Here is a 15,029-nt window from a genome sequence, read left to right as displayed (position 1 = left end):
CCGCGGCCGCTGCGCCTCTCCCGCGCGCGGCCCCTGCCGGCAGCGCCGCGGTTTCTGGAGGGGACGGCGCGCGGCTGCACCGCTGAGCCGGCCGGAGCGAGATGGCGGTGGCACCGTCCGGCTGCGCCGGTGCCCGGCCCGGGCGCGGCGGTCGCGGCGGCCTGCGGGCGTCAGGCCGCGAGCCGCGGGGCGGCGGCGCGGGGCGCCAGCGGCCGCAGCGCTGCACGGGCGAGCAAGCGGGAGATGCCGAAGCTGCGCGGAGAAGCCTTCTGGAGGGAGACGCTGCGGAGCGCCCACTACGTGGTGGCGCCCATGGTGGACCAGAGCGAGCTGGCCTGGAGGCTGCTGAGCCGCCGCCACGGCGCCCAACTCTGCTACACACCGATGCTGCACGCCCAGGTCTTCCTCAGGGACGCCAACTACCGCCGCGAGAACCTCTACGACGAGGCCTGTCCCGAGGACCGCCCGCTCATCGTGCAGGTGAGCGCGGCCCCCGCCCCGGCTCCTCCTGTCAGCCCCAGCTCCGGGAGCGACGGCGGCGGCTGCCGGGAGGAGTTTCCCTGGGCTCACCTTGCGGTGCCATTGTTGGGTAACGTTGAGGACGCGAGTCAGCATTGCCAAACGCACGCGCGCCATCCACCCTGCTCGTGCTAACAAAGCCAGGTGTTTCCCAAACGTGCGTGAGTTGAAGGTAGTCAGCCTCATCCACACTTTAACGTGGTTATACAGGATGACAGAAATCTCATTTTCTTCTTCTAAATACCGCAGACAGTACTTAGCTCATGAAGATGTGTGTTTTTCTGTTTATTCCATGTTTAGCAGAGGATTCGCTGTCTTAACCACAGGGGTCTGGAGCACTGGACTTCTCAGAGGGTTTCAGTCCCCTGCACCTCGTCTTTAGAAACAGATTGCAGTTGGTCTTGTAGAGTCAGGGTGTGTCCTCGATCTGGTGCCACTCGAGGATCACAGCTTTTTTGAGTAGTAATCTGAAACCCTGAGCTCAGTGTTTAGCTACAGAGAAAGGATGCAAGGAAGATAGGACAGACTTTGGACAGTGTTGTCCAAATGCTCTTTGAGCTCTGGCAGGTTTAGGGCCATGACCACTGCCCTTGAGAGCCTGTTTCAGTGCCTGACCGCCCTCTGGGGAAGGATCTTTCCCTGATATCCAGCCAGAACCTCTCCTAACACAGTCCCAGACATTCCCTCGGGACCTGTCACTGGTCACAGAGAGCAGAGATCAGAGCTGTCCCTCTGCTGCCCCTTGTGAGGAAGTTGTGGGCTTCTACGGAGTCTCCCCTCTGTCTCCTCTTGTCCAGGCTGAACAAGCCAAGTGACCTCAGCCACTCCTCGTATGGCCCCTCCAGACCTATCACCATCTCTGTAAGCTCCTTTGCACACTCTCTAATAGCTTTGGGTCTTTTTGTGTTGTGGTGTCCCACACTGTCCCCAGGACTTGAGGTGATGCAGCCCCAGTGCAGAGCAGAGCGGGACAATCCCTTCCACGGCCCAGCTGGTGATGCTGGACCAGATGCCCCCAAGGACACAGCTGGCCTTCCTGGCTGCCAGGGCACCGCTGACTCATATTCACTTGTCATCAGCCAGGACCTGCAGGTCCCTTTCTGCAGCACTGTTCTCCAGCCTTTTGTTCCCCTGTCTGTCCATACAGGCAGAGTCACCCTGTCCCAGGTTCAGAATAGGCTGCTTGGGTCTGTGATTGATTGCCCAGCCCTCTGATTGTCATGGTCCTTCTGCAGGGCCTCTGTGCCTCCCAGGGCGTGGACAGCTCTTCCCAATTTAGTATCCTCAGCAAGGTTACAAATGTCAACAAGGTTACAAGTCATTTATGAAGCTGTTAAAGAGCTCTAGCCCTATCTAAGATGGAGCCCTGCAGAACCCTAGTCATGACAGGTCACCAGCCTAATGTCATCCCAGTCACTATAACCCTTTGCACTTGACTCATGAGCCAATTGTTTGCCCATCACACAATGTGTTTATCCAGTTGTGGGCTGGACATTTTGTCCAGAATCATCCTGTGAGAAACAGTATCAAATGCTTTACTGAGATCCAAAAAAATGACATCACATGGCTTCCCTTGATCATTTTGAGAAATACTGTTTGGTATTATTAACTGTGCGTATTTGCCTGTTTTCTGTAGCAGGTAGTTGCTTCATAACTACATCATAATGTTTTGTCAGTACTTGAAGAAAGCTATTGCCTGATTATTCCGCTTCTCCTTGGTTTTCACAGTTCTGTGCCAATGATCCTGAAGTGTTTGTCCAAGCAGCACTGTTGGCTCAGGATTACTGTGATGCCATAGACCTAAATTTGGGTTGCCCCCAAATGATTGCAAAGAGAGGTATGTGCAAATCTGAAGCCTGAATAAGCAGAGAAATGGCAAATAGTGTTTCAAATGGGAATGTTAGCAGTAAAATATCAAGAGGGCCAAGTCATACCTTGGGGAGGCTGCAGTACTGCTGAAGTCAGACTTAGTTACACCCAGTGTAGCAGGTAATGCTTTTTGTAATACCTAAAGCAAAAATTAGATATAATTAATTCTAATTTCTCTTAAGTGGCAGCTCCCATGTTTAGAATATCCTTCAGAAACATTATTTTTAGTAAGAGCTTGTTAGGATCTCCTATTTCCATGGAGTTTTTTCACAATAGCGTAGAAGAGGATGACACCTACTGAATCCCTTAGATATTGCATGTTTGAAGACCAGAGGCAGTGTTGGAAAATTTTGGATCAGTTAAGGTGTTGAGAAAATATTTGTTCAGTAACTGCCTATTCTTCTTCTAAAATATTTTTCAAAGACTAATAGGAAATGATTAGTGGTACAAACAGATCTTTCAGTCTGATCATATGTTATCCTAACAGGATTTATTAAAGATCTGGTATAAACCCTTAGAGGTTGGACTTTGAGCTGCGAATGTCAACACATCAGCCTTGGGGAGTACCAGTGAAAGTAGGGTGTGGGTATTCCTTGTTTATCCTGTAAATTTAGGGTGGCAGGGAGAAAAGAATGATCCCACTCTTCCAGTTGGGGCAGAACAGAGCAACTCAGTTTCTGCCAGTGAGGCATATGAGTGTCTGGATCTTTGTGAGAGTTTATGAAAATTGTGCTTCAGAATCTTACTCTTCTGCACAAGTCTGTCATATGCTATTTTATCATAGGTCACTATGGAGCATTTCTGCAAGAGGAGTGGGATCTTCTTCAGAGAATGAGTAAGTATTTAGAGGGGGAATAGGATGAACTAATTATTGAGAGGAGGTTTAGGGATTTTGGGGGAAAGGAAGTGCATTATATTTCTTTGGGCAGAGTTGTGTTTGGGTTTTGAAGGGGCAGTTGTATTCTTTTTTTTTGCTTGGTTTTTTTTTTTTTTTTTTTTTTTTTTAATTTCATACTGTATTCCAGTGGCACCCTCAAGATACTTGGTGGTATCCCACTGCAAACTCACACTAGTTCTGCTAAAAGACTTTTGTACCTGAAACAGACTTCAGGTGAAAGTGAGTCAATTAAGTCCCAGTCTCATATGATAGCTTAGTGGCTCTCCAGCTCTAGAAACGGTAGAAGTCCCAGTGCCTTCCTTTTTCACACTGAAGTTCTCAGGTGCCAAGGGTCATGTTTCTGCTTGAAGCCACAGTTTCCCTTTTGTGATCAACTCTGTGTACTCTTTCTGTCCAGAGTATGGCAAATTATGCCTTTCTTCTCCTAATTTGTGTAGGTTATTTTCAGGCTATCAGTAGCTGTTGTGAACAGTATCATATTTTTTCAAGAAATACATTTGTAACTGATATAACAAGCAAGGTTTTGGTCATTTTGTAGAACTGTGAATGTGCCTTCATCCCTGTTGGAACCATGAAGTTAGACAGTCCTATTCCTGTTTGCATTCCTAGTGGTCTGGGGAATCTTGAGTGATGTTTGGTACAAAGACACTGCTGGAAACCTGGAAGATAAGACAGTGCATCCTTGCCCAGAATGTAATGTGGCTGTTGAGAAATATGCAAATCAGAATGGCCTCAAGGTGTGAAGAGAACCCAGGTCACCTAGTTGGGTGAACCCAGGCTGTCTAGTAAGAGAGGTATCTTAGGCTGTCCTCTTCCTCCTTCTTTCCCCAGGTGCCTTTAAAATGGTGGAGCACTCTTTTCTGCTTGCACCTGTATACACCTTGCTTGTTCCTTTGAAAGGGTGATGGGAAGTATCTATCATTAGAGCTCATAGGATTTGGATTAGAAGACAGCAGGAGACTTCCTACATTGTATATCCAAGCTCTAGAAGAGAAGAGAATTTCAGACACAACATTACTCAGTGTTTTCCTGTTGGCTCTCATTGTTAGCTCTCTTTTTGGTATTTTTGTGATTCCATGTACTGTGTAAGGTCTGGGAGCTTACCATGTTCTAGATTTCACCCTGACTCTGTAACCTACATTTACTACTTGATTGCACCCGCAGCCTACCTCACTTGATAAGCCTCTGCTTGCCATGGATAAGACTCTATTAATAGTGATTTATTTTGCGATAATTTGCAAAGAAGCGAAGAACCTTTTTGTGGGAAAGGTAGACAAGGAAATGTTCATGTTGGAGTACAATAGCCTGTGAAGATAATAAACTTGTATCAATAATTAAGTTGTGGGGTGGGTCTTTGAAAGTGATGGCTTAATGCAGTGGAAGCGTTAGGGCTATTAAATGGGTGACTATTTTATGCTACCTTGTTAGGATGTGTTTCATGTGTGTGTTACTTGATTAAACTTTGCAGTAAAGATTGCAGAGGACACTGCTGATTTTTTAAGCTGTGAGAACTGCATAGCAGTAACTACTAAGGCTTTTTCCATACCATACCCAGTATCAGATCTTGAGGAGAGCAGACACTTTTTATAGCATTGTGCAGCCCACTTACCTGTCTTTTCAATCTTTCTCAGTTTTACTGGCTAACGAGAAGCTCTCTGTTCCCATCACATGCAAAATCCGCGTTTTCCCAGACATTGACAAGACAGTGAAGTATGCACAGATGCTGGAGAAAGCTGGCTGCCAGGTAAGAAGGCAGCTGCTCCCTCTGCTCCTGCACTGGACACGTATCTTTGTGTAAAGTATCTGATGACCAGTTCTTGGTATACTGTGGATATGAATAGGCTGCATTATTTTGCAGACAGAGCAAACAGGATGCAGACAGATTCTGTGTGTTTGCAGCCGTAGGCTGCAGATCAGTAGTGTGGTACAAAAGACACAATGATTTCAGTCTCTTGTAATCACTGCACTGTGCAGCATCCTTCACTGTGGTTGAGCATCTCAATATTCACATAGTGCTGCGGGAGGCAAGTGTGAATGCACGAAATCCGCAGTACTGCAGAAGAAAAAGGGTATCAAAAGGTATCACTGGAAGAAATAGGCAGCCTTCTAGCATTTAACTCGAATTAAAATGGATGAGATGGTCTGTAGTTAGAGACAGAACTGGCAGTATTTGGACCTTCTGATGAGGAGAAAGCTAGATCAATATTTTACAAATTCCAAAGTGAATCACAAATGGAATCCAGTAGGAAAAGGAAAGGAAACCTGTAGGTTCTCCCATGATAGAATCTTGTCATGCCATGGAAAAGCCAGATGAAAGGAGCCTAAGACCATGCCACGGTAGGTGAGCTGCTGATATCTTTGTGTCTTGCTAAACTCCCTGCACTGTTGAAATAGCAGCAGGAGCTCAGTGGCATCGCTGAAGTGTAGGGAGTGAGAGGAAATTTTTTTCAGTGGATTTATTCCAGTGTTTCATACACGTGGAAAGCAAATGTAATGTTGTGTTCCAGCTGCTGACTGTGCATGGCCGTACTAAAGAGCAGAAAGGACCACTTGCTGGCGTGGCATCTTGGGAGCACATTCAAGCTGTAAGGTTAGTGAGCAGTACCAGTAGTAGTGAATTCCTGCTAACACACTGGATTTTAAACAGTGTACAGTGGCATTGAAGAGCAAGCAAATTTATGTGACAGGAGGAAAAATTCTGTGTTGACTCTAATTCTCAATTTTATGTATCTGTTTTATTCATTGGAATAGAAAAGCTGTAAACATTCCTGTATTTGCAAATGGAAACATCCAGTGTCTCAGCGATGTGGAAGAATGCATCCGTAAGACAGGAGTACATGGTGTCATGAGTGCAGGTAAAGAAAATTGACTTCTACTCTGATAAGAATATGAGTTGTTTCTTATTCCCTTAGCAGCCCCGCCTACATTTATTAAAAACTTATGTCAGATTGACTTGGTGAACAGCTTTGCTTGACAGCTGAGTGGCCATTCTCTCTCATCTTACTCTGGCTATCTCATACCAGGAATAGGAATCCCTTAAGATTGGTAAAGAATCATTATGTTGGACTTGCAATACCATTGACTCACTGAGCTCAAATGTAATTACTTGACATATGGGAGACATATGGGGCTCCTATGGTCCTGGAATATTTTTGTGGCATCTGTTAATCAATTGAATAGTTTCTGAATGGTTCTGAATGAACTAAGTGCATCTGTGGGTTAATATTCCTGCAGGTGGTTCATGCTGGGCTGGGACAAGAAAGAATTGACATAACTTCCTACTGGAAGAGCTAGGATAGGCATCCGAAAAGCTTCTAATCACTCACGCAACTAAAGAAGGGTTATAGAATGTTGGTTTTAGAAAATACTGGTTAACAAAAGGCTTGTGGAGCCAGTGGAAAAAAGCATAGTGAGAAGCTGTATCTGAGCCAGACAAATACCTGTATATTTGAGCCAGACAAATATCAATACCAACATAAGGCAAGACACCTGTCTTTTCAGTATTTAACTGCTGGGCAACAAAAGCAGTGATTTCTCTATTAATTGGTTTACTGTCTTCCTGTCAAGGTTAGATGCCTTTCTAGAAACAGTACTTTATTAGATATGAGCTGTTCAGTGCAATTAGGAATTGCATAGTGAAATATAGTATCCCAAGGTCAGGCTAGGGTATTACAGACCCTGTGTTCTTTTTGAGAGTACATGGGTGATGTGTCTGTGGCTGTCGAATCACAAAAGAGATGGTCAAACTCCAGAGCAGAGATTTTGGCCTTTGTTTCAAAGCTGAAATGAAAGTTTGAGTATTTCTTTTCATTCCCTAGAAGGTAATCTTCATAACCCAGCTTTGTTTGAGGGCCGGAACCCATTGGTGTGGGAGATGGCTGAGGAGTATCTGGAGATCGTGCGCAAGTACCCTTGTCCGTTGTCTTATGTTAGGGCTCATCTCTTCAAGCTCTGGCATCACACGTGAGTATCTCCACAGAACTCTTTAATGTTTTCAGGGCTCATCCTGCTTAGAAAGTGTCTGGGCTTTCTGCACAGGGATTTGTTTGGCCAGAATGAGTATGCTGCAAAGTTTTTTTTCCTGGACCTGGCTGGAAAGGGTGTGGGCTGAGGCCTTTACCCTTTATTTCATATCTGGGAAACAGGGCATGGGGACTGAACAAGTTGCCACAAGATCAGCCAGGGTGTGATCTCACAGCATGCCAGTTGCAATGTGGTAATTGCCCATATGCACACACTTCATGGCAAACACAAGTTAACTATCTCCTTGTTCATTGTGAGGCAGAGTGCTTTTGCATTTATTGTGGAGTAAGAGCACAGCTATGGGCAGTTACTGAGAAGCAGCTGATGCACTGTACATTCATGTTAGTTTATGTCAAAGTACTTTGGTTGTCTGCTGAGTATTTCTCTGGAAGAGACATATGTGTGCTTTTCTCTGGACTTACAAAGAGGAATATAAGTTTCTACCAAAGGCAAATGAATCAGGAAAAGTGTACAAAATGCTTTTATGCAGTTATTTTTAGTTGATTGCAGTCTAAATGTAACTGATGTTTGGGCTTTGCCTCAGGCTTCAAGTTTACCAGCAGCTGCGTGAAGAATTAGCAAAAGTGAAGACTCTAGAGGGCATTGTAGATGTCAACAGGGAGCTGAAACTGCGATGCCAGGTACCAAGATGGGCCCTAATCTCCCAGAACAGCACTGCCTGCACTTGGTGGGAATGTACCAAGTATGTCATAGAGTTGACATCCATTAGTCACTTCTCTGGGATTTGTGGCTTACTAACCTTGATATTCGTAGCTTACTACAGTAGCATCCCCTTAAGCCTGGACAACTTTACGTGGGATGAAGTTGATTTAGGAGTTACAAATGTGCTTCATCTGTCGTAGTAGATGGTTTTTTTTGCCTATATGTAACTGTTAGTAATTGTTAGCTTAAATTTCAGTTCGTGATTTTTTGGAGTTTGAAGGGTTATTTAGTGTATTTTCTGAGAACTCCAGGAAGACTGACTGTAACTCTATGCTGCAGGAAGAAATAGCTAATCAGAAAGAAGGAGAAAAGCCAAAAGAAGGGTTGCCTTTTTTCCACTGGATCTGTCAGCCATACATCAGGCCAGGGTGAGTTACTTATTTTGATACTTACAGGTACTCATAGGCCTTTCCCACCCATACCATCATTATCAGCTACTGATTCTGTTGTAGGAGCTTACATTCACTATTAAAATAAAATTAAAAAAAAAAAAGTGAAGACTGAAGAAGACTTTGGATTATTTGTATTCTAGTTTTGTTGTTTTCTAGTTATTGCTTTGTTCATGGGGATGTTGCTCATTGTTTGCATCTTCTCCTTTGGATCCTCCTCAAATTTCTCTCTCTCTCTGAAAAGTAAAAATTAGGAATCCCACAGCAGCTGAGAACATGAGCCTGATGTGCCTAATTTAGCTGACCAACTTTAACTTGCTTTCCAAGTGATCTATCTGATAGTGTGTCTGTTATTAACTGCCAGTGTTAACCAAAACAGCTAGGTTTTTCTATCCCAATTCTAAGGGCAATGACACTTCATTGTAGCCATGATAGAAAGGTTTATGGTTTACCCAGATTTCTGTAAACCAAAATAATAGTCAGGGATCAGCTACTTCTTCCCTCCAGTCAATTTATGATGAAATTCACTGTTTCAGGCCAAAGGAGAGATGCAGGGAGAATGGAGATAGTGGAACTGAAAAAGGTGTGCGAGGAAAACGTGCTCTGGAAGAAGAGGAAGATGGAAATTCTGAGCTTCTGTCAAAGAATAAACAAAAAAAGAAGTTAAGAAATCCAAATAAAAGCTTTGATCCATCTTTAAAACGTAAGTTCCATTTATTGGCATAAATGTATGGAGATATGCTGATACCACCTTTGACATAACTTGCTGCTAAGAATTTTCCTGGCTTGTGTACTTGTAGAAACTTCTTTGAAAAGAGGAGGAATTGTTGCTATTGAAATTTCAATAGCAGGCAACATGATTCAAATAATGTTCACTAGTAAAGGAAACAAGGATCAAAGTAGTAAATCACTAATTCTCTCTAAGCATCTTTTTAAGATCAAAATTATTTACAAACTGCATAGTAGCTATCACTAGCATTTGAAATATAAATTTTGTATGAATTTCAAGCTGATGTCCTCCTGTTTTATGCTTGACTTGAGGATTAAAATTTTCAATGCATGGATTTTAGCATTGAGGCACTTAAAAATTCAAAGTATTTCTACCTTTGCACTGTTATTGGAGGTACTGTATTTTTATTTCAAAAAGAGTCTCTGGCTAGAAAAGCACCAAGCTTTTCTGGTTCTGATTTTTATTTTACCTTACTTCTTCCACATAAAAATACCATTGGTGAAATCAGGTTTCTCTCTCTCTCTCTCTCTCTCTCAGCCAAGTATGCAAAATGCGATCAATGTGGAAACCCTAAGGTAAGTCAGTACAGGCGTCCATCAAATGGAAATTAAATGTCCACGTAGGGAGATCAGTGACACCTCAGGGGTCGGTATTGGGACCAGCACTGGTCAATGTCTTCATCCATGATGTGCGTAATGGGATCAAGAGTGTCCTCAGCACATTGGCAGATGACACCAAGCTGAGTGGAGTGATGACACACCGAGGGACAGGGCCATCCAGAGGGACCTGGACAAGCTCAGCCTGTGGGAACCTCGGAGGTTTATCAAGGCCAAGTGCAGATTCTGCACTTGGGTCAGGGCAACCGTGGTATCAAATCCAGGCTGGGGGGGGGGAACAGATTGAGAGCAGCCCTGCCCAGGACTTTGGGGTGCCGGTGGATGAGGCTGGTCATGAGTCACCAATGTGCGCTCACACAGAGCCCAGAAAGCCCCTATATTCTAGGCTGCATCAAAAGCAGCATGGACAGCAGGTCACGGGGTGGGGGGATTCTGTGCCTTTGCTCTTGTGAGACCCCCACCTGGCACTCTGCATCCAGCTCTGGGGCCCTTGGTGCAGCAGACGCATGGAGCTGTTCGGGCAGGCCCAGAGGAGGCTGCAAAGATGACTGGGGGATGGAGTCCCTCTGTCAAGGAGACAGGCTGAGAGACAGGGGGGCTGTTCAGCCTGGAGAAGAGAAGGGTCTGGGGAGCCTCACTGCTCCTTCCAGTGCCTAAAGGGGACTTAAAAAAAAGACAGCGATGGACTTTTTAGCAGGGCTTGTTGGAGTAGGACAAGGGGTGATGGGTTTAAAGAGAGTAGATTCAGACTAGATGCACCTTAGATTAGAAGTCAATTTTATGGTGAGGCAGTGGCCCAGGTTTCCCAGAGACGTTGTAGATGCCCCATTCCTGGAAACATTCAAGGTCAGGTTAAACAGGGCTCTGAGCAACCTGATCTAGTAAAAAATGTCCCTGCTCTTGGCAGGGGGTTGGAGTAGATGACCTCTAAAGGCTCCTTCCAACCCAAACTATTCTATGATTCTATTCTGTTATTCCAAATCCTGAGGTTGGTCTGTGCCAGTGCCCAGTCACAGGTGCATGCCAAGTCCTGCTGATAAGTGTGTGTGTGGGGAGGAAAGTCCATACTTGGGCAAAAGCTTTTTAACCATTAACTGTAACCAATCTCTGAGGTTGAAGGTGCTGCACAAAAATCCTTAACCTATATAGGTTCTTTGAGAGGATTTGCCTTCCTCTCCAAAAAAGTGCAGTCCTGCTGCTGCTGAGGGTATTTATTGCTGAGACAGCTGAGTGATTTAATTGAATTTCTGAAGATATCTTGGAAACAAATCTCCAGACTTCTACACATGTATGACATGCATATTTTACTGTGAAATGGAAAACAAACCCCTCTTTCTGGTGCTAGTGGTGGGTGGAGTTTTTCTGCAAAGGGAAAATTTGAATAACTGGTGTGGTTCTTAGTGTAAAATAAAAATACTTCAAATGTCATCGCAGTACAGCCTGCAGTGTCAGGCCTGCAGCTCTGTTTTGGGTTGTGTTTGGATCTCTGTCTTTATCAAAACAAGCCTAAGCACCTCCTCATCCTCAGTCCTGCCTTTGCAATAGATTAACATTGACTTTCACTATTAGCAATGTGAAATGAGACAGCTGGTTTTACAGGTTCTGTATTGAAATTTCAAATATTTTGATATTTGCAAAGAGTTCAATTTGCTTTTGCTTGTTTATTTTTTTCCCTTGGGGAACATAGCTGTTTGCTTGACAGGGTGGTGTTGCTGAGCTGTGTAAGCAGAGTGTATTTACTGCTGCTAATATACCTGTAAAGTGGGGTGTAAGATGTAAGTAATTTTGTGTTCTAGCTTAAAAATTAGCATTACATGCACCTCAGGGGCAGGGGAGCCTGCAACACAAGCATGTGATGTTCTTCCCTGTTGTAACACTGTTACTGCAGCGAAGCAGTGGCAGCCAGGTGGGGCTCAATTTGAAGTTGCAGCTGCTGAAAAAAAATGGGATATTTTTTGCTGTGTTCATTATTGGGAAAGCATTGAGTACTAGGCTGGCCTGCTTTCAAAGCCGTCCTGTTTCACAGCTAATCCCGATGACATTGCTTGGTGCATAAAGCAAGATTGTCTGCACCAGGGCTTAGACTTATTTTTGTTTTGCTGTTGCATCACTGTTGTAATGTTGCAGGTAGCTCTTTAAATCTTCTCACTAGGCCTGTAATATTTTTTTCCCTAGATTATGTGTTTCTGAGCTATGTCATGAAGTGGGGTGGGGGGGTATGGCAAAGAAAAAGGATAAAGAACTCAACTAAAGCCTCCCTAAACATGAAAGATTTTCTGACTGGGGTGAAGGGAACCACGATAAACAATGTCAACCCCTTTTCTAAACCGTGTGTGAGCAAAGCACCCCGGAGACCCAGGCTCATTTTGCCACCTCATCAGTTAGCCAAGACTCAGCTGCTGCTGTCCCCTAAGGGTCACACATTATACTTTAATAAATATGCAGGTGTATTTTAAGATGCAAGTAGAGAAGTAATTCTGGTAGTAATATATTGTAGGCATAGCTGCAGATGGTAGCACTGTGTTTCATGCTGCAGAGAACTAGAGCAAGCTCGCCAGCACCATGTTCATGGTTGTTCCAGAGGGCTTCTGGCATGTGGCTGCTTGTGCTGGGCAACTCGGGCTGCCCAACAGGCTACGGGGGCTGCACAAGTTGAAGGTGGGGTTTTTTTTGGTTGGTTGGGGTTTTTTTGTTCTTTATGTGCAAAGAGCAGATAGTGCCCAATATGACATCATCTTTATTAGGCTGAGTACACGGGTTTTTTTCTGAAGATCTGAAAGTGCAGAGCTGTATCTTATTATAGTAAACAGTAATAATTTTATTTTCACTGACACAAGCTTTTTTATACCACTATCCCAACCCAGGGCACTAAATGTGTGTTTAACATGTGCCGAGGATGCTGTAAGAAAAGAGCATTCAAGGAGGTAGCAGATTGTCCAGGTAAGTGCATCTGGCTTTACCAGGCATCAAGCAAACATCCATCTCCCATCTATATTCATTAATCTTTGGGTTATGTGGTGTAGGTGTTAAAATTCTACACACTACCTAAAATGCTACATGCTATCTAAAAGTTTGTAGTACCATTTTAGAAGACTGTTCTTCCTTCTCTGCATGTCATTGCTCCTGCTCCCAAAGCCTCGGGATGCAGTTTCCAGTCTACAAAGACCCCGTTCTTTATGAGGAATGAGGTATTCTGTTTACCACTGTAGTCATCTCATTTCAAGATGCTGGTTTGGGGTTTTTTCCCCCTTTTGCTTTTTCAGGTCATGGATTACTTTTTAAGACCAAGTATGAAAAATCCCTTTCATGGCAGCACAGTCAAAGAGGAATTCAAACCGCAGAGATCAGTCAGAGAGGAGATGCAGAGGTGGGGGAGACAGCAGTGCTGAAGGAGGCTGGTGACAGTACAGGGTGAAGCTTTGGAAATGAACAGTCCAAGAGCTCCTGCCAGACCACTACACTACTTCCCTGGGCCAAAGAATGTGTCATCTCCAGCTCACTGTCAGCTGTGTGAACTTCTTCCACATAATTAAGTTCTGGAAAAGTTTTATTTAAGTAAAAACTGCTTACTCAGGGAATTATCCTGCATTTGAAATAAAAGAGATGCAATTAAATGTCTAATGCTGTATTTGAAAGACTGAAAATTTCTGTAAGCTGCCATTACACTCTGCCTCCTGTATGCTCATTAACCCTTCACGTTCAGTTTTTAATACTGGCAACTAAATTTATTGTATTAGAACAGCTTCTGGCATGCTAAAAATAGCAGTGTCAGTGGCTTCCTCACTAACAGAACATGTGTCACATTTGTTAGTGTTTTAGTAGGCCACATTTTTAATGCAGAAAGGAGAGCAGCAGTAATTAGAAAATGTGACTGTAAAACTGTAAGATCTTGCTATAGCCACAGTAACAATTATTAGTTTCTTACAGTGTGATCAAACTTAACAGTCTTCCATGAGCCAAAGGTTGGGGGAGGATGAAATTTCTATTTTAACAGAGAAGGTTATCTAAAAATATGTGGGAAGTTGGAACCAAGTCCATTAATATTTCCCTGCTCAAGGTCTCATACTTCATTATGTGGTCATTTGTCCTTCACATGTGATAAATTCTGAGAGACGTGTGACAAAACCAGATGCAGGTCCTACACACACCTTTTTCAAAGATGGGAACTTAAAACCACCTCTTCTACTTCATGTGGAAATAGTCCACTTCTTCCCTTGCACAGGCTTACATGCTGAAGCTGTCAAGTATTTGTTTCCTGGTCTGTTCCCCACTGCTCTAGTAAAAAACTTAAATATTTATTATCCTAGAATTTCAAACTGTTTAATTGACCTCTCTCCATTAACAGTTTCCCAAAAAGATCAGAAAGCTCAGTCATTCTCCTGCTCAAAGTCTGCAAAGGCAAAACAGCCAGTTCCAGCACAAGAGAAGGGGGGCTGTGTGAAACATCCAGCTTCTTACCCACACACAGAGATTGCAGATCACACCTCCCTCTCATAAATACAGTGTCATCACAGAATCACCAGTGTGAAGGAACAGTCAAGGTGGCTTTCGGCTCCTAAATTCAGGAGGGGCCTTACACTTGAGAGTACTAATTGGATACCTTATTTGTCCCTCCCCCCATGCCAAGCATTTCTTAATAAGCACAATGGAGAAATGCAGATAGACCTCATCTTGTCCACTCCTGTCCTGTGGCTGGAGGCTGCCACACTCCTGAACAGGGCTGAAAAACCGCTCAGTTTGGCACTGCAACACAGACCCACCTCTGTGCATCCAGCTACGAATCACACTAATGGAAAAACTTTCAACCTGAACTCTCAGCAGCCATGCCTGAAGATGCCAAGCTTGCAGTTACTAAGGCAAAGCTGTCCAGATGAGCCACGGCTCACTCACCAGTGCTTGTGAACTCGGAGGCCCAATTACAACATGAGCAAAGCCAAGCCACTTACTGTTCACATGGAGCACACCTGCACTAACAAGGGATTACTTTCAGGCCAGGCAATATATTAATTATTCTGTTTAATCAAAAAATTGTAGTTTGCCAGCTCAGCAAGGTCAAGGCCTATTTTGTTTCTGCTTCACAGGCCCTTAATGAGATATACACTATTTAATTTTCATGGAGTAGGGGGAAGAAAAGGCAGTGCCCTGAATGTAGAATGATGCTGAAAATTATGCTCAGTCTTCAGGGAAATGGGTTCTCACATCTAAATTATTTTCAGAGGCACACAAGAAAAAGCTGGGGTATTTCACCTGACAAAAAAGAA

At 44.0% G+C, this 15,029-nt stretch overlaps 1 protein-coding gene across 2 annotated transcripts; it reads left to right on the top strand.

Annotated features, from left to right (window-relative positions):
- Positions 1-98: 98 nt before the first annotated feature.
- On the top strand, positions 99-13,571 carry DUS1L (dihydrouridine synthase 1 like). 2 transcript variants are annotated; one of them, XM_038157068.1, is made up of 13 exons: positions 99-480; positions 2,248-2,356; positions 3,173-3,223; positions 4,978-5,030; positions 5,794-5,876; positions 6,038-6,141; positions 7,105-7,249; positions 7,854-7,950; positions 8,312-8,400; positions 8,958-9,124; positions 9,689-9,726; positions 12,633-12,708; positions 13,032-13,571. In XM_038157068.1, exons 1-13 carry the CDS (start codon positions 244-246, stop codon positions 13,181-13,183), a joined length of 1,401 nt encoding a protein of 466 aa, XP_038012996.1. In that variant the 5' UTR covers positions 99-243; the 3' UTR covers positions 13,184-13,571. The 2 variants fall into 2 exon arrangements, with proteins under 2 accessions (XP_038012996.1, XP_038012995.1); XM_038157067.1 differs by having other exon boundaries at positions 102-480; positions 4,918-5,030.
- Positions 13,572-15,029: the final 1,458 nt, after the last annotated feature.

Source organism: Motacilla alba, chromosome 18 (assembly GCF_015832195.1).
Source record: "Motacilla alba alba isolate MOTALB_02 chromosome 18, Motacilla_alba_V1.0_pri, whole genome shotgun sequence".
Lineage (NCBI taxonomy): Eukaryota > Metazoa > Chordata > Aves > Passeriformes > Motacillidae > Motacilla > Motacilla alba.
The sequence above is the reverse complement of the archived record's forward strand: the minus strand, read 5'-3'. Positions and strand labels throughout refer to the sequence as shown.